The following is a 20,836-nucleotide window of genomic DNA, read 5'->3' as shown; positions in this document are numbered from 1 at the left end:
TTTAGAAGGGCAGGCTGCATCAAAGCGGTAGGTGCACGAATTCTCAGCGGAGAGAAGGATGGTGGTGTCCACAGTTGCATAGCACAAATTGAAACTACTAGGAGAACCTACAAGATCATCAAATGGAGGGTCCGGCAGAATTGACCATGTTTGCTCTTTAAAGTCGAATACCTCAAAAGGCGGCAAGTACTTGTGGTGTAGGTCTAGTGTTCGGTTTGGTTGGGGGAATCCTAGAGCATAGAGTTTACCGTCGCGCAGAGTCATCATCATGGTACGGGATTTTCCCTTTGAAAATTTCTTGTCGCTTATCTTCAGCTCATCGGTTTCATCAAACTCAAAAATCTGATCAGAAACGTCATAGAGTCGACCGTGATCCCGGGGGTCCAGGTATTGATAGCCACCACCGAACATAATTTTGGACCGGGAGACACAGCAGCAGCCGGCGTTACATGGGATTTTCAGATCTGGGGCGGTGTGAAGCACTTGTCGTATCATAGGATTAGGGTTTGAAGAAGAAGAAGAAGTAATAAGATCGGTGAGATTGATGGATTGAACCATCCATCGTGGGGATTCAATCTTCTCATATACCTGGAAACACATGTACAGGCTCGGCATGTTGCTACCCCCTGGCGCAATCGCGTTTATGCCTTTCTTCGCCATCTCTGAAAACCCTAGTTTTCTGTGTTCCTCCTTATTCGGGATTTTGTTCATTTTCGCATTGTATTATTTTTACAGAATTCTTGTTATGGATCGGATGTTGGCGGATTTGCTTGATACATTGCACTGACAGTGATGGGCTCAAATTATCTATAGCGAACTTGCAAACTCTCATAAGCCCAACCCAAATCAATATTAACACAAGGCATAAGAACAAACCCCATTTGGGGAAAAACAACCGAAAGTTTACATGTCATGTCATGTCATGTATAAAAGAAATTTTAGTAACCAACAGGAAAGGCTGAATCATTTCATCCCTCGAAATCGTGGACATGCTATATTGATACTCCACATTATATAACAACATTTGACCCACTAAAACTCATTTTAAAATAATCCTCTACAAATTAGCTTGTTTGGGTTGAGTATCCCTAGACATGTAGGTCTAAGGAAACAAAACCAAAAGTAAATAATCGATTTGGAGTTCGGTCAATGTTCAAATGGACCACATCGCACCAAAGAACTGGTCAACCAATGAACATTTAACAATGAAAATGGGTCTAAGTAGTGTTTGAAATGAATGTGTATGGCTTACAAAACTATTATAACAAAAATCTCAAACGATCCTAAGTTATATTACGAAGTGTAACATATTTCCTCGTATAAACATAAGCCATCTTAGTAGTGTTCACTTGGTTAGTAATTGACCAAGAGATTCATGGTCAGTCACCGTTAAATGTAAAACTATTGTAACAAAAATCACAAACGATCCGAAGTTATATTACAAGTGTAACATACTTCCTCGTATAAACATGAGTTACCTCAGTAGTGTTTACCTGGTCAGTAATTGATTAAGAGATTCACTGTCAGTCACCATTAGATGTAAATCTAAGGGTGGAGAAAATTATTTTTAAGTTAAGTTGTTTTATCTTCAACTTTTAGATGTAAATCTAACAATGACTGATCATAAATCTCTTAATTAATTACTGAGAGGTGAACACTATTCTCACACCTTTCCTCTTCTGCCGTAACTTTTTATTTTTTGTCCTTGTGAAATAATGTAGGGAATGAAATCACAAAAAGGTATGTAAACCAATTCCTACACTAATTCGGATCTGGGGCTTTATTGTCCATAAACCCTAGCAAAGAAACAGAAAACAAAAACACGCCCCCAATCTGCATCTCCATTCAACACGTGTCACTCCCTTGTTCCTCTGGGAGGATTTCCTCTCGCTTCCCCCATTTATAAACACACAAAAACAGAAAAAATAAACCCCGTCTCCAAGCAACGCTCTCTCTCTAATCCAATCCCTCCCTTCATCTCTTCTCTCCTCTAATCCCCTATGCGTTTTGCCCTAACCATCTTTACGCACAAAGAAGAAAGAGTTTCAGACCCAAAAGAAACTTGAGAGATAGAGAGAGAGAGAGAGAGAGAGAGAGAGACAGAGAGACAGAGTGATCAAATGAAAGCAGAGCAAGAACCACAACAACCAATCGGAGCCCTTCCTCGAGAACTACACCTCGTACTTCTCACCTCGCGAGTTCGAAATCGCCGAAATCTTGGTCGGACTTCCTGACATCATCTCCCAATTAGACTCCCGACCCCGAATTCGGGTCCTGTGGGGCCACAAGAAGAAGAGATCTGTTCTCTCTGTACAAGACCAAAAACCGACCAAGAAGTCGTCCACTGTGGTTAGGCTTCGGTTGCCGTCTTCCCCGAATCCTGCGCCGAAAATTCCGGCCACTAATGTTGTCAAGGTTGAGAGGTCGAGCCCCAACACGCCGCTGTCGTTTGAGTCAGAGGAGAAGCCTCCTGGTCAGTTGAGAAGTAGAGTGGTCTCCGTGAAGAGGGTAGGTCCTTGCCGTCTTGTTGTTTCTTTTAAACCCTCCACTTCTGTTTCGGTCGTGTAGATGTAGCCGCCATTATCTTCTTCTTTTCTTTTTCTTTTTTTGGTGTAATTTTTTTTTGGGTATATGCTATTTTTGCACTTTTGATATAAATTCCATGATGCTCGACCCTGTAGAAAAGAGAAGAATGGCTGGAGGTGATAGATGGATTATCAAAGCGCAAAGAATTGCTACAAAAAGTGAGTCGTTTTGGTCATCTTAGAGTAATTTTTTTGTCTTTTTGCCCAAATTTACTGTACCGATTATCTTTTTGTTTTTCTAAGATTGCTGCTGTAAGAAAAGTGACAATTTTATCTGAACTAATCAAAACAGGAGATACAGAATGTGAAGGATTATAAAGAAAAGCTGATTAATTTTAATTTGGTATTGCAATCAAGGAATCAAGAGGTATTTTTCGTCTCTTCGTAAATTTTGTTGGGATGGTTCAAATTGAACTCTGTTTTAATTTGGTTACCTTCTGTGCTGACAGCTAAAGAAGCAAAGATTGATTCAGGAAGAAGCTCAATTGAAAATTGAGGAACAAAACTTGAATCTTGATATGCAATTAGGCCAACCCACACTCGTACCAACCTCCATAGTCATTTGTGCGCCTACAGTTGTTAAACAAGAGCATTATCATCAACAAATTGCTCCTCATCAGTATCAAATGCAGATCATGGATCACACGGCTCAAACTCGAAGCGCAGTAATTAGTGAGAATCATGGGTGTCGAGCATCAAACACTCAAATGGCCTCAACCAATGGAGTGAGATTGGTAAGCTGCAATAACATGGGAGGCTCAATGCTTGTCCCTGATTGCAGCTTTTCTTTTCTTAACCAGAATCATAGCTCCTCTTTGGCTACCAAGAATCTCTATAAGGCTATGTCTGCACAAAGAAGGCAGGAGAGATATCAGAAAAATAGGGTTAAAAAAACCTCTATTTTAGGTCAAAGGCAGAGTCAAGAGTTCTAGCATTGCAAAAGGATGAGTTGGGATGATGGCATCTTTCAGTTCCAGCCCCCAGTATTGTTATGGGGGTGTATTTTTTTTCACTTAGATGATTCAAGGTTTAGGGAAAGGGCAACAGAGGCATCAAATTGGTGTTTCGACCCTGTTGTTTGATAGCCAAATTGGTGATTTGAGGTCAAGGGAAAAAGGATAGGAGAGTTCTAGCACTGCTGAAGCATCAAACGGGTGCTTTAGTTGCGGCTTTAGGATATTGTATCTAATTGGTGGTTAATTATTTGACCATAATATGCTTGAAATGAAATTATTGTCCTTTGGAGATGTTTTGCTGTTTGATATATCTGTAGTGTCCATTGTAGGAATGGTTACTCGTTCATGTTTGATATAGCCAATCCATGAAACAATGTTCAATTGTTCATCATGGATCTATGCAGTGTGTATGTCATGGATCTATGCAGTGTGTATGTTAAAAGCATTGGGAAGTAAGTAGTTAGTTTAGCAACAAATCCATGTGTTCTACTGAGCAGTGAATCAGTGAATCCTCCTTACATCGCAAAATTAAGGCAAAACTGTTTTTGGCATGTAATCCAGTCATTTCGGTGTTATTTTTTTGGCTTTAATAGATAATCGATAAAAATGAACGATTTGTATAAATGAACCAAAACAGGATCGTGATGCAGCGGAAATATAAACGTTGGAGTCCGCTAACGGCGACTTGAATCCACAAGTCTAGTTCTCTCGAATCCACGATCTGCTCTTTAATCTCTATCGCTATCTGTTTTACATCAGATCGACTAGACCAAATATCATAAAAATGTTGTTCTGTGTCCTTGTTGCATAAAGAAAAAAACCTAACCGTAAAACTCTTCTAAGCATTACCTCTTCTTACCGGGTAATACAGCAAACATCATTGGAAATCTGGAGCGGTGGAGCGGAAACTTAAAGTTACTCAAAAGACCAGGCCTAAGTCGAAGGTGAGCCCAACGGCCCAAACTAGTACGCCAGGTCCATAGAAGTCAGATCAGATACGCGAAACAAACCCTATCACCAATGATTCACATATAAATACTCTCAGTCTCTGAGCAGCTGCCTCCTTCCTCTCTCTCTGGTTCCTTCTTCCTCTGATTGTCAAATACTATTGTTAATTCTAACCCCCTCTCTCTCTCTCTCTCTATAATTATATAGGACTTGGGTTAAAACCATAGTAGAATAGAATAGTGGTGCAAATGATGAGAATATTCCGGTATGAGAAGCTCGCAGTTTAATATTATGCGGGCGATGTTGCACCTCATACTTCCATGACTCTGATGCGCTTCTATGTTTAACCTTTCTTCCTCATTTTCTTTGTTCATATCTCTTTAGTTTTCTTTTTTTTTTTCTTTCTAAAAAATCCCATAAAAAGGAAACATCAATTCTTGCATCTGAAATCTATTGTTTTCTATATTCTGTGTCTGGTTTTATTTTCTGGATTTCTTTTCCAAAAATTTTCATTTGACAATAGAAAATCCGATTAAATTCTTAGCTTTTTTAATTTTCAATTTTTATTTATTTATTAAATAACTCACACAAACAAACCAGACCGCTGTTCTCACTTCCGAGTAAATTTTTGAAACATCTGGATTGCCAGACTCAGGTCTTATGAACAAGGCTCTTGGCTATTTCTTGAAAATAATCCTCGGATACGGATCGTTAACGCATCGGATACACGGCCCGAAACGCATCGGATACGCGGGGCATACTTGACTATTCTCCTAAAAGAAGAAAATAAGAAACCTGAATTTACAGATGATGAAAAGGAGCACAACACCGATATACAAATCCCCACCGAAATTGATTTATTTCATTCTTCAAAACGAACAACCACACAATATTGTCTTACAACATCATATACACTATTAACCAATCGACCAAATAAAGCTTGACAAGCTGAGACAATATGCAAGAACAATAAGAAAGCAGAAAGGGGACTTGGAAAACAAACATAGGCATCGAGACGGGACCCTTCAAAATCACAACCCCTTTTCCTTTCCGGTCCTATATATCAGGTCGTTTAGTCCTCATACTCACCTTCAGCACCATCCTCCTCATACTCACCTTCATCCTCCACCGTAGCATCCTGGTATTGCTGGTACTCGGCAACCAAATCATTCATGTTACTCTCAGCTTCAGTGAACTCCATCTCGTCCATACCTTCTCCGGTATACCAATGCAAAAAGGCCTTGCGCCTGAACATGGCTGTGAACTGCTCGCTGACCCTCCTGAACATCTCCTGGATTGAGGTGGAGTTACCAACAAAGGTGGATGCCATTTTCAATCCCAGGGGAGGGATGTCGCACACGCTGGACTTCACATTGTGAGGAATCCACTCGACAAAGTAGGAAGAGTTCTTGTTCTGCACGTTGATCATCTGTTCGTCCACCTCTTTGGTGCTCATCTTACCCCTGAACATGGCTGAGGCTGTCAGGTACCTTCCATGGCGAGGATCAGCAGCGCACATCATGTTCTTGGCATCCCACATTTGCTGAGTCAGCTCTGGCACAGTGAGGGAGATGTACTGCTGGGAACCGCGAGATGTGAGTGGGGCAAACCCAACCATGAAGAAGTGGAGACGTGGGAATGGAATGAGATTGACAGCCAGCTTCCGGAGATCTGAGTTCAGCTGACCCGGGAACCTTAGGCAGCAAGTAACACCACTCATAGTTGCAGAAATCAAATGGTTGAGGTCACCAACTGCAATCCAGAAATGAAATTCAGTAACGGTTTAATAGTATAACTAACATTCTGCTGATGATGCTTCACATTACAACAATCAAGTTGAAACAAGAAACAAGAAACAAGAAAAGATTGTCACTCACAGCTTGGGGTACTGAGCTTCAGGGTTCTGAAGCAAATGTCGTAAAGAGCTTCATTATCTAGAACCATGCATTCATCAGCATTCTCTACCAACTGGTGCACTGAAAGAGTGGCATTGTATGGTTCCACAACAGTGTCTGAGACCTTTGGAGATGGGAACACAGAGAATGTAAGCATCATCCTGTCAGGATATTCCTCTCTAATCTTTGATATCAGAAGGGTTCCCATGCCAGAACCAGTCCCTCCTCCAAGTGAGTGACACACCTGGAAACCTGATACATACATGACCAGAAATGGAATCATCAATCATCATATCCATATATTAAACCTGAAATTGGCAAGTAAAATTGAAATGTATGCAGAAACAAAAGGGAAGACTTGTCACTTGTAGTTAGAGGATCCAAAACAATAGCAAAGATGTGATCATGAAAATTTTCTGTTCTACAGAATAGTAACTCCATATTCTTCAGCTAACAGCATCCCAAAACCTTTGAGCAACATCATGATCACTCAAACAAGGTTTGTAAAATAACTGAGGCTATCATAAAGGATTTACTGCGTCAGTAAAGGTGAAAAGAGAAGAATCACAATGTCGGTTTGGTGAAACCCGACTTAATGGGAAATCACTATCATGATCACAAACAAAGAAAAGTAAAAGATTTGCTAATTTTTCGTAAAGAATCTCAAAAGGCAGATCAAGACCCCAGCATTCCTCATCTGGCCTAGTCAAGACAAACAAGGGCCCCACAAACACCTCAGGCCTGAATTATATATAAGCAATCAAGCTCACCAACAGTTTACCCCTACAGCAAGAAAGTAATATAATAAATCCAAAACCCACATGTCCGTGCCGGCCAATTTTACCTCCAATAATCAGATCCAGAATCGCATCACCAGAGTAAAATTCAGACAAAAAGTAAATAACAAATCTAGTATCCTTCAACTGGTCCTGACCAAAAATATCAGAATCATTTCCAAAACCCTATGCAATCACAATGAGCTAAAAAACAAAAGGAACCGCCACTACAAATTTCACAACCACGCTGTAAAAACGGTTCGAATGTAAGAAAACACAGTCAAAATCCGCAACGCTTAGCTTTCTAACTGATCAAAATGGATGAGGATAGTAACACTTTCGACTTACTGATGCAGGATCCACAAATTTATAAAGTCATCGATGCATATAATTACTTAACCGATCATCATTTCATACAATCACACTCGATTTCAAGCATCAAAATCTCGCAATGCAATAAGCAATGTAAATCGATCGATGAGATTATTACCTTGAAGGCAATCGCAATTCTCGGCCTCCTTGCGAACAACATCAAGAACAGAATCGATGAGCTCAGCACCTTCGGTGTAGTGACCTTTGGCCCAGTTGTTGCCGGCGCCGGACTGGCCGAAGACGAAGTTATCGGGGCGGAAGATCTGTCCGAACGGGCCGGATCTGATGCTGTCCATGGTTCCGGGCTCGAGATCCATGAGGACGGCGCGGGGGACGTACCTTCCGCCGGAGGCCTCATTGTAGTAGACGTTGATCCTCTCGAGCTGGAGATCGGAGGAGCCGTCGCCTTTGTAACGGCCGGTGGGGTCGACGCCGTGCTCGTCGCAGATGACCTCCCAGAACTTGGAGCCGATTTGGTTGCCGCATTGGCCGCCCTGAATGTGGAGGATCTCTCTCATGGCTGCCGGAGAGGGATGAGAGAGAAAGGGAGGAGAGAGAAAGCTAAATCTTAGGGGGGTGTTGGATTTTGGAGGAAAGGTCCCGATTGGGAGGGAGAGAGAGTGGGGAGTTTTAATGGAGGAGGAAATGGGAGGGAGGGAGATTCGGAGGTTAGGAAGGTAATAATAGACGGATGGCGGGATTTTTTTATTTTTGTTTTGTTTTGTTTTTTTGTTTTTATATTTTATATTTTTTATGTTCAGTGTGGCTGTTGGGTATGTAATTCAGTAATTGAAATGATTTATGTGTGCCATGTGTGTGACAGCCAGACAATCAGTGAGTACGGACAACCCAACTAATCTTCATCTCTCTCTCCTCCGGCGTCGGCACCGTAGAAAATACGGTGTAAATACATTTGATCGTCTTTTAACTATATTTGACTTCTGTTTTTGTTTTTTTTTTCTCCAAAAATTCTAGTGCACCGGAGCCGTGAGATTGCGCATTGTTTGCAGTGATGTCTAATCCGATGAGATTATCTAACGACTTTAAGTTTTAGAATTTCAATACTTCAAAGTACAGCGACCAACTCTGGTTTTATTATGTTTTCTTTAGAAGGTAAATATGCGTTTGTTTGGAGAGATCATCATTAGACATTGTTTTAAATACATGACAAAATTGATAACTTTTCAATGTGGCAATTTTACTAATTCGATTATACAAGATTCAATGTTTATAATGTACTTGTTTACTAGTTTAGTAACATATCCTGATTTGATCAGGAATCTAAATTATATCATCAATGAGAAAGATATGATTTTACGTCCCTTAATAACAAGAACAAGATAATGAAATTCGCCGATTCTAAGTATCATTGCACGGTAAAACTATTTGGGTAGCAGAGACCACAATAATTGGGTATAAAGAACCGATGTATGCTTGCGCAAATACATACACTGTAGAGTATGTAACATGGTAAAATGTGTATTCGCAATCTGACAAGATCTGATGTTTATATATTGGCTAATAAAGATAAACCCTTGTCACTTAGCAGACTGCACTCAATTATCATAGATAATCATTGCGATTAAGAAATTCATGATAATGAAAACTTTGGATTAAAGTCCAAATTCAGATCCCAAAACAATATATCAACCTTTTTTAATTTTGATCTCTTACCCTACTAGCACTGTTCTCTACTTCCTTTGGCCCATACGAATCTGCTGCCATTTGCCGGTGATACCCAACTAATAGGAAAAAGAATGACACTATCCAATATCCATCAAGATTCAAAGGAAGAAGAGGCATGTATTTGTTTAGTTATTGTCATAGATACTTCAAATGTTGAAGTGTGAGAGTTCAAGTTCAAGAATATAAAGTGTATGAGAGTTCAAGTTCAAGAATATAAAGTGCAGTTGTAATCACTTTCATTTCCCAGTTCTTAACACAATTGATAATCTATTTGATCCATCAAACAATCAATAGATTTCAAAGGGACCAACTTTACAAAGCTCGATTGGTATGGTACCAGCGAGGATGCAAAACATTTGACAACAAACTAAAACGCCTCACCCTCTAATTCCGCTCATTGCAGTACTTCTTGAAGATCAAGGCTTCATCCGCCAAAAAGTCCCTGACACACTAACCAGAATCAGCACTATATGATGCGAAAGTGACAACAGAGCCAAAGATATACAAATAAAATGACTGACCATATTCGTTCAGCCATTAGCGATGCTTCCCATCTTGGGCTAAAAGGATAATCAGTCAGCGACACCGATTTGAGTGGCACACCTTGGGAGTTGAAATGCTACATCAGTGCAAGAATAGAACTCATCAATTAAGAGATCAGAATAGAATCCATCTTATCAGTCCTAGAACTAAGATATTTGAATAAGATACAGTAGGGAATTCTCTACAGTTGAAGGTGGTGATGACAGCTACCAGGCAAAACTCAAGAAAGAAGAACTAATGGTTTTTCACTTTTTCATGTGTCCAATACTGTCCGTTGCAAAATCAGCAAGGGTTTGTAGTTCTGAGTTTCAGATATCAGATCTGAGCTATTCAGATCTGTTGCATTGCAATTTTATAGAGTATCCAAGAATATTAATAATCTACATGTTGGGAGGAAAATATCCTTGCCTGGCAACTTTGAAGCATTATAGCTGGCGGTTGCTTTGGAAACTGAGTTGTAATCGTCAAGTGAACCTAAACAAACAAAACTCTCATAAGCTTGGTCACTAAATGTGGAAGACCAACTATCAAGTGCGAGGATGCAGGCATTCGGCAAATACAACAAGAGCTTAGTATACCAATTGTAGACCACTACCTTCTAAAATTAAAACATAAGTAAAACCAAATAATACAATATAACAAGATCTAAGTTGTTATGTTTAGAGTAAACTGCATAAAACTGGCATGACTTATAGAAGTAAGCAAACTGGTAAGAAATAAGATAGTGCAGTATAGAGTCCATTGAAAAATGGCCCAGAACAGGCTACGGTTTAAAGGAATATACATGCAATCATGATGCAGTTATGATTTTGCATACCATGAATGTGAAAACTCCAGAAGCAGATATAAACGTTGCCTTTCTGCAAAAGATCTACAATTTCAAGAAGTTACTATCAGCATTTTAAACACTTGGAACAGAAGTGCGTGCCTAGGATGCGTACCGGATCAGCTTCCACTGGTCTTCCAAATTGAACGGCTAATGCCTCAATAAAGCGCCTTCTAACATCAATTAAGGAAATTGCCTCCAAAACCTTAATAACAAGACAAAATATACTGATGGTTATGATACATTTCACAGTAACAACTGTAAAGTACAGACTGACTAGATTCGCCAGGTAAATGGTGTAGCGAACCTGTTTTTCAAGAGTCTCTTCAAGAGGGGGGAGATATTCGGCCATGCACCTATGAGAAAATGAAATATATTAAAAAGATCATCCAATGAACCAACAGCTGTAAAATTTGAAGGACTCACAAAATCAAACAATTTAACAGGGAAGAACACAGACATACATCCCCGCCAACCATGTTGGTAGTTTGATATCATCTATGGAAAATAGAGTCTTCAAGTCTGGGGTAGCTACTAGTTTTAAACGAGGAGCTGATGGAGTAGAAACATATTTTTTCTCAACAGGATATATAACCTGCACCACCACATTATCGATATGATGCGCTGGAAGAAAAACAAGTTGGAACAAAGGGGAGGGAAAGAGAGCACAAAATTATCAACCTGCAAGTATATCTTCTGTGGATATATCCAGGGGCATCCAGGCACCATTTTGTTAATGTTTGTATCTACTAGTGGCACTGCAAATTTGACCTCCGCTGGCTACACTAAATTCAGAGGCATAGGAACCACAGATACAATCAGAAGCTACACAGACCTATAGTCACCACCCATCTTCTCATAGAAAAACGAAATCATAAACATGTTCTTTTTTCAATTGCAAATACCTTATCGAATCCGGAACTCAACTGCATCTCAATTCCCTGCAGGAAGGTCAAATAGAATCAAAACAATCATCTGATAAAGTAGCCGGTCAAAATGTTCCAAAGAAATGAATCAATTGATAAATTGCTTCTGATTGAAATCATGTTGCATTCCAATTCAAAATACTACAATGACCAACTTCAATGGATGAGCAATAACTAATATCTCAGTCATTATAACCAATATGCCAGGATTTACAAATTTTCCATCTTTTAAAAGCAACAAATGAAAGTATCTTCAACTGTTCCCAACTAAAAACTCACAAAAGTAGGCTTCTTAGTACAACCCCTCACACTCAGAATATAAATTCAGCTTTCTCACAGTCTGCAAGACAAACAATATAGAATTAAAACACTACCTCCCGAAAAGCAATTGTGCTAATTTCAAATTTGACGCGGTCATCTTGAACCTCTCCAACAAGCTTCTTCTGGTAGGCCATGTATTGATCCCTTAAAAATGGAACATGCAACTAGTTACCAACATTAACATAAACAATCACCTTAATCTTTAAAACCTATAACGAGAAATGCTCCTAACCTCAGCTCCTTAACAAGAAGCATCAGCTGCGTAGGATCTTGACTATCCCAATCACCCAAACAGTTCAACGGAGACTTTGGATCTTCACCATGCAACACAAGAAACCGCTGAAAACTTTCATCCTCAGGTCCGAATATAAAATCCGGCGCAGACATCGGATACTCCGCATCAAATATAACATCCCCTACCACACAATCAAACTCTCAGCCACTAAACAAAAGCAAATAATTCACGAAATCACAAATGCAAATAATTCACGAAATCACAAATGCAAAGAAATCCACTCACATTTGATAAAGTCCAGACAGTAAGAAATGACTAAAGTAAACCGATCAAGAACTCCGCCGTAGTCTTTGCTACCAGACCACTTAGGCTCAATCTGCAACGCAAAAAATTCATCAAAACCCTAGACCGTAACACAGCAAATTATAGCTTATCCTAAACGAATCAATAAACCTTAGCTTAATCGCAAGCGAAAATTCTCAGTGAAATACACATACGCGTGCATCCATCAAATTCAAATTCGGCAGTTTCGAAGCTTCTAGCGATTCGAATTCAGCTTAAAGCTAGAAATGAAGCAGAGAAAGAAGCTAGGGTTTTGGTGAAGCGCGTGCATTACCTTCGCGAGAAGAGGGAAGTTGAGAACCAGGTGGTTGAGCTGAGCTGCAATCAGAGGAGGAGAGGTCTCTGAAGCCATGGTGTGTTGCTTCGTCGCCGAGCGAGAGAGACTGAACCTCCGACCTCGTGTTCGTCTTCGATTTTGTTATATTCATTTTATTTTATAGGGTGGGCCCGTCGACCCGGTTCGGCCTACAAACATCGAGACCGCCTAGACCCGCACCATCTCCGCCTAGCCCGCAAAAGGCCCATTATGTTCTAATCCAGGCCCAGTAAGGGCAAAATCGGCAAATGAGAAAGTGTGAAACCCTAATAAAAAGACACAGCCTCCTCGTCCAAACCCAGCTGCGGTCTTCTTCTTCGTTCTTCTACCTCACTCTCTCAGTTTAGTAGTTTTTTTTAGTTGTTTTTTTTTTTTTTGGTTTTGGGTGTGAATCAGATGATGAATTTGGATTAATCATCTCACGACGGTCGTCTGAGACGCTTTTGTGCGTCCACGCTGAAACGATCCAAGCTTCTGATGGTTTTCTATTCTCAGTTTTGTTCAGTAATTTTTAGGGGGCGGCAGCATAATGAGGATTGTATTTGTCCGACTAATTCATGAACGGATTACATAACCTCCTACTCATTCTGAATGCTTAGTTCGCCATAGCTTATCTCTTTGTTTGTTGTTTTTTTGTTGCATGCTTAGTACGCCATGTCTTTTCTCTGTGTCTGTTGTTTTTTTGTTGCAAGTCTGAAAGAGGCACAATGAGGATCCAAATTGTAGTGGTATTCATGAGATTTAAGTATCGGTGAAATCAAAATCATTAGTCCTTTTCATTCTGAGTGCCTCTGTTTTTGGTTTTTTTTTCTTTTCTTCTCTTTGATTTTGGGTTTCTTAGCTGTTTCTTCGTCTTTCTATTTCTTATTGCTAGCAGTATTCCATTCAACTTGCTTTACAACAGTGTTGTAGTTCTTGCCTTTCTAATTGGAGACCGAATCAATGTATTAGTTACCTTCGATTGCATATTGAATCGGCAGTACCGGAGTGAATGCAATCTTGATAATTTGACCTTCTAAATATAAAGGGTTTATGGAGACAATAATCTTGGGGGTTTATGGAGACAATCATCTTCAAACTACTAAATTTCGTGGCCATCCAAACATAAATTTCGTGGCAAATCCAAACATAATCTCGACGGCGGCATTACTGAAGTCATGTATTAAAAATATGTCGTGATTTATGATTGTTTTAAAACTTAAAACGTCAAATTATTTGTTACGTAGTGTTCTTTAAAATTTTCTCTTAACCTCTAAAGATAACCTTGATTTGTGATGAGCTTTGCATGGATGCTGGAAACTTCAGCCCGGAACAATGATTGTATTATTGTATATGATAGTTTTCATTAACTTTGCCCAAGTACATCAGAGTACATTTATAGATACAATTCGGATTTGCTGCCATCTAATCCAGTGCCCAAACCTGCAAAACAAGCTCTCCATTAGACTAACAGGGAGGAAAATAATAATGCAGTTGTCAAAAGTGTTGATATTTGTGATAGTTACCTGGATTCTGCCATCAGAGGAACCTGCAAACAGCAATCCTCCATCCATATCTGCCGCTAAGGATGTGATCTTAGCGTGTCCGCCGCTGGCTGTTTTGATGGAAGCAATTCTTGTGAACTTCTCTTTCAACCATACCTCAATTATCCCACATTTGGTGGCAGTAAAGATCAAGTCATTGTTAATGGCAATGAGGTGGATGTCGAATCCGGTTGTGAATGATCCTAACACCGCCTTGCTAGGAAGCGAAAATATCTTCCCTGCCGTTGCATCGACTGATGAACCACCTGCATATAGAATGCCATCATGAATCTCAAGGGAATAGAACACCTGTTTTCCCAACAGCTTTCTTGTGCCAGAGTAGAATGTGCTTGATATTTGTCTCCCTAAGTCGATCTCCTGCATTGTTATGTTATCTTTGTGTTAAGTTGATAGGCACAAGCACAAAAACAAGTGAATTCTGTTTTGTGGTTGTGAATTACGTACCTGGATGCTGTAACCAGAGCAACCACAATAGAGGTTGTTTCCTGTCATGGCCAGGCTTTTCACATTTTTGTTGAAGTTTACATGCTTTTGCACCCCAGACCATTCATACACCTTTCATGAAACAAACAGCAGCGTGTGGGTGAGAATGCGATATAGTTTATTGTTCATACTGCATATCAGAGTAATGTTCATTTGATTACCCTAACTCCAGTGCCTTGAGAAATGAAGCACGCCACTTTAGCATTGGCTACCAATTTATAGACTACCTCTTTCACATCATGAACCTGAAGACAATGGATCTCTTCTGCTTTGATTGCCCACACCTGCGACGAATCGAGTTAGTTCTTTCTCTATTGCAGAAGCTAATTGCTTCTGGAAAGGACTGATGTATACAGAAATGGCTCTGTAAAGGCCATTGCTAGGCTAAGATGATCGCTTACCCGAATTGTTTTGTCCAAAGAACCACTATATAGTTTATCACCTGAAGGTGAAATATAGAGGCATGTGACAGCTTTTGTGTGTTCTCGGACTTCTTGAATCAGTCTTAACGCCTTCTTGCCAGCATCCCATACCTAAAACAAAGACATTAGTCTCAGCTGTAAACAAGCATGTATTGAAGTTGCGCTCTTCCAAGTGTGTACCTTTATAGTTCCATCAGAATGGCTGCTTAAAACGCGCCCTTTTAGATGAAGCATAGAAGTAACCTCCCCATTTGAGCATGAATCTAGTTCAACCACTTCAGCACAACTCCACAACTCTTTCTAGATTCCAGAACATTAAGAGTAGTTAGTAGTCTGTCACTGAAATTACCTAAACTAATGTGCATGCTGCATCACCCTACTTACTACGTCAACAGATGACAAGTTCATCAAGGCTTTCATTATGTCACTCGCCACCATAGTGCTTCTCTTGAGCTTTCGCAACGTCTTGTAGATGCATTTAGCGTATACTCCTAGTGCTTCAAGTGCAGCTGTACAATTTGGCAACTGAGGTTAACTTCTAAACACTTACGTGGACAAGTTGGAATGCATAATGTTTGCGAGTACTTTCTGCATAAAGTTACCTGGTTCACTGACAAAAGATTTCAAAGCCAAGGTTGCTAAAATCTTCTCTTCCAAATTATTCGATGATTGAAGAACGTTTACCAATTCTTCGAGCAAGGCATTGCGAGCACTGATTTTCACACCAGTGTCTGGAAGTACAGAAAGCATGTGTATGAGCCATGTAGCTATTACAAGACATGATTTTGCCATCTCAATGGAATTACTCTTGAGGCATTCTTCCAAGGCTTTAAAAATGGATCCCTTCTCATGGTTGCAGAGTACAAAAGCAACCCGTTTCTGCCAAGAGCTTAGTGCTTTCTCTTCTTCCTCCTGTACACAAACAAGCACTCATTATCAGGATTTACCACATAGAAATGTAATGGGTCACAACCTATGAAGGGTTAGGTTGATCAAGCATTGAAGGAAAAGCACACCATTGTCTCTATCAAATCATTGTCATTTTTCCTTAGCCGCTCTGCTTTCATTAATGCATTGTAAGGTTGATCAAACCCTGCAATCTTGAGTAACCAGACTTCAGTGTATGATTCTCCGGATGAAGTTATACGTCCAGTAAGACATAACAAGGCATCTAGAGCCATCATTTGAGAGTTCGAGAACTCTTTCCTTCGGAGTGACTCAATTAGTCCCTCTATAGATTCTTCCCTATAAATGCTCATCTTGGATGGCTCAACCTGGAAACATCCAAAACATAATCTATGTTTATGTCCGATAGTTTACTCAGGAAAGCTCTATTTGAGAGATAATAATAGTAGGTCTGTGGTTGATGGGAAGAAAAAGGCAAACCAGGAGATCAAGCTGAAGAAGGAGAGTAGCAATTGCAGGTTGCTGCTCCATTGGAGCCATTTGAAGATATACAAGAAAGGTATGCATTGTACTAAACGATCCTTCGTCTTTAATCATCTGCAGTATCTGATTGCATAATGTTCTCCTGACCATAGGCATTTAAGGAAGGACATAATCAATAAACGACTCACATAAGCATATATGTCTAATCTAATCGAAATAAATGTATATACCTGTTCAACTGTACCAATTCTGAGAGAAACTCTACACAGATGCCTCTCACTCCGTCAGTTCCAGTGTGAAATAGTTCAAGAACAGGAGACAGCTCAATTCTATGTGCTATCAAGTTCCTGCAAGTTTTTTCGGCTTGCATGCAACATAATAGAATAGAAACAATGGACCTTCTTCCTTCTGGCCTGTCTAAATACTTAACTAGGACAGGTATACCATTCGCAGAAATAACACTCAAAGCACTAATAGATCTGCTGTTTTCATCTCCTCCCATTAAGAATTGCTCAAGAATAGATAATGCAGCATCTTTAGGGTCTATTACTAATTGAAGATCATCTGATTCCTCATTTTTGCTCTGAAGTAGCAGCACAAGGGAGGGTATAAGATCATGAGCAGAAATCTGAGCAAACACCGGCCTCAGCTGATAAATAAGGACAGCAGGCTCAGCTAGACCGTTCTTCAACAGAGCAGCCAAGCAATCAAGGTCAGAGTCTACACTGGTAAGAGTTTCTCCAACACTCTCATCAGCAAATATTAGCTCTGAGAGGATGTATATTGATGTTCTCAAGACTTCCCTATTCATCGAAGCTGAAAGAATTTCGATGAACCCATTTACAGTGGTCGGCTCAGATAAGAATGGATGAATTGCAGGATCACCTTTTGAGTCCTTCCATAATCTGGCGATTTCTAACACTGCGGTTTCACATTCTTGTAGTTTTTCTGAAGTACATAAACATGCAACATGAGGCTTTAAGCCATTGATGATTGTCTCAACTGCAGCTTGAGATATCACACTGGTCGGTGATGTAGCAACAACTGCATGCATAAATCTTTTGCTCCTTTGACAGATATAATCATCGGTGTTTCTATGACCCATGAAGTCACATATTCTTTGTGGAGTTGTGGTACCAGAAGGGACTTCTTTCACAGAGGAGCGCTGGAATGAGTTTTTAGGTGTTTCGTAGTATGCACATTCTTGAGAAAGTTCAGGATGCTGTTCTTTCCAAGATGTTATCAATCTTTTCAAAACATAGTTTGTATTAGGCAGTTGAGCAGTTGTAGAGATAGGTTGCCGTGTCATGGGACATGTTGTATTTCCACGTTTCAGCCATTCTTGGATTGCTTTTCTTTCAAATGTCTGACCTGTTTCGAGAGTGACTGGATCACTAAATATCTGGCCTGTGATAGGACAAACAAAATCTTTAGGTGGTCTTGATTTAGCAGTCATCCTTTCCGAAGATGGAAGTGAAACACAGCTCTGGCCTCCTTCATCATTTTCATTAGGTGGACTACACATTTACAAAAATTTAAACGCAAAAGGGAAATCAGTATCAGTATTGATGGGTCTACATTCTAGTCTGAGTTATATACAACTATACAAGTAAGGTTGTTACCTATTTTTCGACATTTTCACAAGCTCATTATTTATGCTTGATGTTCGACTATAGACTTTCCTGCAACTTTTGGTAGTCTCCTAATCACATATACATTTTCAGTAAACAAAAAGAGTCCAGCAATTCCATATAGCAAATGAAACAAATAGTGAATGATACGCAAACATGTTAGACTCGGTATATGTAGAGTTTGAAGCATACTATCACTTCCACATCGGTGTCTGCTGAGCTGATGCTGTAGTCATTACTCATTCCCGGAGAAGCAGGCAAAGAGGTGGCAACAGCTGAATCTGTGATTCTGACAGACAGTAAACGCAATGCAGAACCATGTGTGTCTGATTTTGGAGTTAAAACTTTTGGAGAAGTTTTAGGGGAAATTAGAGGAGAAAAGATTGTTGGACTATGTACTCGACTCCTAAGTACAGATAACTGTACTTTTCCTCCAGCTTCATCCTTCTCATGATCAGAAGCCAAATTAGGATCATGAGGCTCATAATCAGAATCATCTTCATTCTCCTCGGGGATACATTGCTGGCAGAATATTGCACAACATTATAGCTTTGTTTATACAAAATTTAAAGAAAACATAGACTTCAGAAATCATGGAAACTTCCTTGATTTATGATAAACAACTTTTAAGCCTTACCTGAGGATCCCATCTTGCAGACTCCAAATTTTGCATGGATACAGAAGTTATATTCATTCTGTTTGAACCAAATGTGCAAAAGGTAAACAATTATTAGAGCTATGCATAACACAAGAAGTGGACTAAACTTGGAGAAGGGTGAAAACCATGACTAATTAACCTGTTTACGTCTCTTGTGCCATCTTTAGACTTGAGAATGGGAGAAAAGCCAGCACTCTTGGGCAAGATAGGACCAAACTTGACAAAATCAGGAATCGAGCGGCTAACCTCATGCAATGGAGTCATTGGTGGCTCAGCAATTGGCATCATTGGCATCACTTTCCTACTGGAGGTCGCATTAGATGTCATGCAGTCCTTGAAGTACTTGGCATAAAGCCTTGTATTCTCATCCAATGACTCACCATATAGCTGCTCCAGCTGTTGCAATTTATCTATCTGATCCGGCCTCATTGCATAGATTAAAGACTCATTGAAAAATTGATCAAGATCAGCTGTGTAAGACATATCCTGAGAGTCAGGAATTACTTCAATCATAAGCCGTTGCCTCTGCTCCGAATACCAACCAATAATGGAGCTCATGTGTGGAAGAAATAGAAGTTTCCATAGTTCAGGAGCAAAATCTATACGTGAGAAAAAAGGGTCTACTGTAAACATCTCAATGACATGGAGAACTGAGTTTTGGATGTTATTCCTCAGTTTCCATAGGTATGCTAAGTTGAGGTGCGCCCAAGCTGAGAGGTAAAAGTTGGGGACTCCAGCAGTTTTCTGATCACAATTCAACATGGCACAAACTTGCAACATTTTTTCAGCATGGTCTAGCCTTGCAAGCTTAGTTTCCATATTTGAAGTGTCAATCGCTTCTTCAAGGGCCTCAATGCCCCAATCAAGATTTGCTAGCACTGCTTGATCGGAGTAACGAACCTCGGTTTCTTTACCACATGATCCATCTTCAGCTGCCAATCTCTCAGCACATTGTTCCCTGTGTTGGCTTCTCTGCTCTTTATTGATCAACTGATCCCGGATAAAACCATCTACCGTGGTAATCAGTACCTTAGCAATGTCCTTCTGGTCCATCGAAAATTTATAGTTTCTAGCCATCTACCAAGATCAAATCAAATTAATTACTTCCAAGTGAAGTGAACTTCCAGGTCAAAACCACCTCATTGCAGCTTCAAAAAAATATAAAATCTTATTCGAACACTAGTTTAGTCTACATAAAGTTCTACAGTCTGCAACTCGGTTTCTCAGAAACTAGTTATGCAATTAGTCATGCATAAAGGTTAAAAGTAGTCTTTGTAAACATACAAGAAAGCGTCAACCGAGTTAGTTAATACCAACAATCTATCATTTTCAACATGATTATTCTCTGGTAAGTGTATATTTGATCGTCATTCATGTCAAAAATTTGCAGATCATATATAAACCATATACAAGAACAACTCCATATAGTAACTTTATATGCAAAAATGGATGCGTCTTTCATAATTATTTGAAACACCAAGAACTAGTGTAAATTCTGATCATCTCAATCCCAAGAACAGCAAATTAAGAATCAAACTGAAAAGTGAAAACAAATAATACGAGAAGAAAGAAAAGCTTGAGACAGATATGGAACTGGTATTACCTTATTGAAAAAGTGGCCTCTGAAATGGAGTTGGTAGATATTTTATTGAATCATTTCTTCTTCTTTTTGTTGAATGCAAGCTCAGTCGAATGGAGACTGGTATGATTTTTCTGAGAAATGGAAAGAGAAGGCAAGCCGGCTGCTGGGGAGACAGGAGAGACTAGTAGGCTGGTAGCAGCTGTGAGAGGCCGGCCGGCTTAGGCTTTCTGCTGTTGCCTTTGAGGTGATGATCAAAGCAAACCGTGGACTGAGTATATGATACATAGTAATATAGTACTGACGTCATGATTTAAAATATTCAAATTTAATATAGATTTTGAGAACATTTACTTTTCTCTTACGCATCATCAGACGCATACAATGATTGAAATCTCTGTTA

The 20,836-nt window shown here is 39.7% G+C and overlaps 3 protein-coding genes and 1 non-coding gene across 4 annotated transcripts; 1 reads left to right on the top strand and 3 right to left on the bottom strand.

Moving 5' to 3' along the window:
• Positions 1 to 1,948: 1,948 nt before the first annotated feature.
• LOC101306110 lies at positions 1,949 to 3,456 on the top strand. The gene is made up of 4 exons (XR_184034.1): positions 1,949 to 2,508; positions 2,682 to 2,744; positions 2,878 to 2,952; positions 3,035 to 3,456. It is a non-coding gene; the product is annotated as an uncharacterized LOC101306110 (transcript).
• A 1,866-nt stretch (positions 3,457 to 5,322) lies between these two features.
• On the bottom strand, positions 5,323 to 8,128 carry LOC101305819 (tubulin beta-1 chain-like). Its single transcript, XM_004291309.1, has 3 exons — positions 7,651 to 8,128; positions 6,367 to 6,636; positions 5,323 to 6,241 (listed from the first exon to the last, which is right to left on the bottom strand). Exons 1-3 carry the CDS (start codon positions 8,048 to 8,050, stop codon positions 5,562 to 5,564), a joined length of 1,350 nt encoding a protein of 449 aa, XP_004291357.1. The 5' UTR covers positions 8,051 to 8,128; the 3' UTR covers positions 5,323 to 5,561.
• A 1,202-nt stretch (positions 8,129 to 9,330) lies between these two features.
• Positions 9,331 to 12,813, bottom strand: LOC101305530 (BRCA1-A complex subunit BRE-like). Its single transcript, XM_004291308.1, has 13 exons — positions 12,686 to 12,813; positions 12,355 to 12,445; positions 12,067 to 12,250; positions 11,888 to 11,978; positions 11,493 to 11,528; positions 11,269 to 11,367; positions 11,052 to 11,182; positions 10,895 to 10,943; positions 10,703 to 10,792; positions 10,579 to 10,632; positions 10,170 to 10,235; positions 9,740 to 9,837; positions 9,331 to 9,660 (listed from the first exon to the last, which is right to left on the bottom strand). The coding sequence occupies exons 1-13, from the start codon at positions 12,761 to 12,763 to the stop codon at positions 9,603 to 9,605; spliced, it is 1,125 nt and encodes a 374-aa protein (XP_004291356.1). The 5' UTR covers positions 12,764 to 12,813; the 3' UTR covers positions 9,331 to 9,602.
• A 1,216-nt stretch (positions 12,814 to 14,029) lies between these two features.
• Positions 14,030 to 20,663, bottom strand: LOC101308642 (putative E3 ubiquitin-protein ligase LIN-1-like). Its single transcript, XM_004292898.1, has 16 exons — positions 20,458 to 20,663; positions 18,994 to 19,931; positions 18,834 to 18,891; positions 18,389 to 18,718; positions 18,188 to 18,267; positions 16,796 to 18,082; positions 16,563 to 16,707; positions 16,193 to 16,450; positions 15,779 to 16,088; positions 15,561 to 15,685; positions 15,357 to 15,476; positions 15,156 to 15,287; positions 14,916 to 15,038; positions 14,716 to 14,826; positions 14,233 to 14,628; positions 14,030 to 14,149 (listed from the first exon to the last, which is right to left on the bottom strand). The coding sequence occupies exons 2-16, from the start codon at positions 19,929 to 19,931 to the stop codon at positions 14,132 to 14,134; spliced, it is 4,431 nt and encodes a 1,476-aa protein (XP_004292946.1). The 5' UTR covers positions 20,458 to 20,663; the 3' UTR covers positions 14,030 to 14,131.
• Between the last annotated feature and the right edge of the window lie 173 nt (positions 20,664 to 20,836).

This window comes from Fragaria vesca, linkage group LG2, assembly GCF_000184155.1.
Source record: "Fragaria vesca subsp. vesca linkage group LG2, FraVesHawaii_1.0, whole genome shotgun sequence".
Classification (NCBI taxonomy): Eukaryota; Viridiplantae; Streptophyta; class Magnoliopsida; order Rosales; family Rosaceae; genus Fragaria; species Fragaria vesca.
This window is presented reverse-complemented; position numbering and strand designations above follow the sequence as displayed.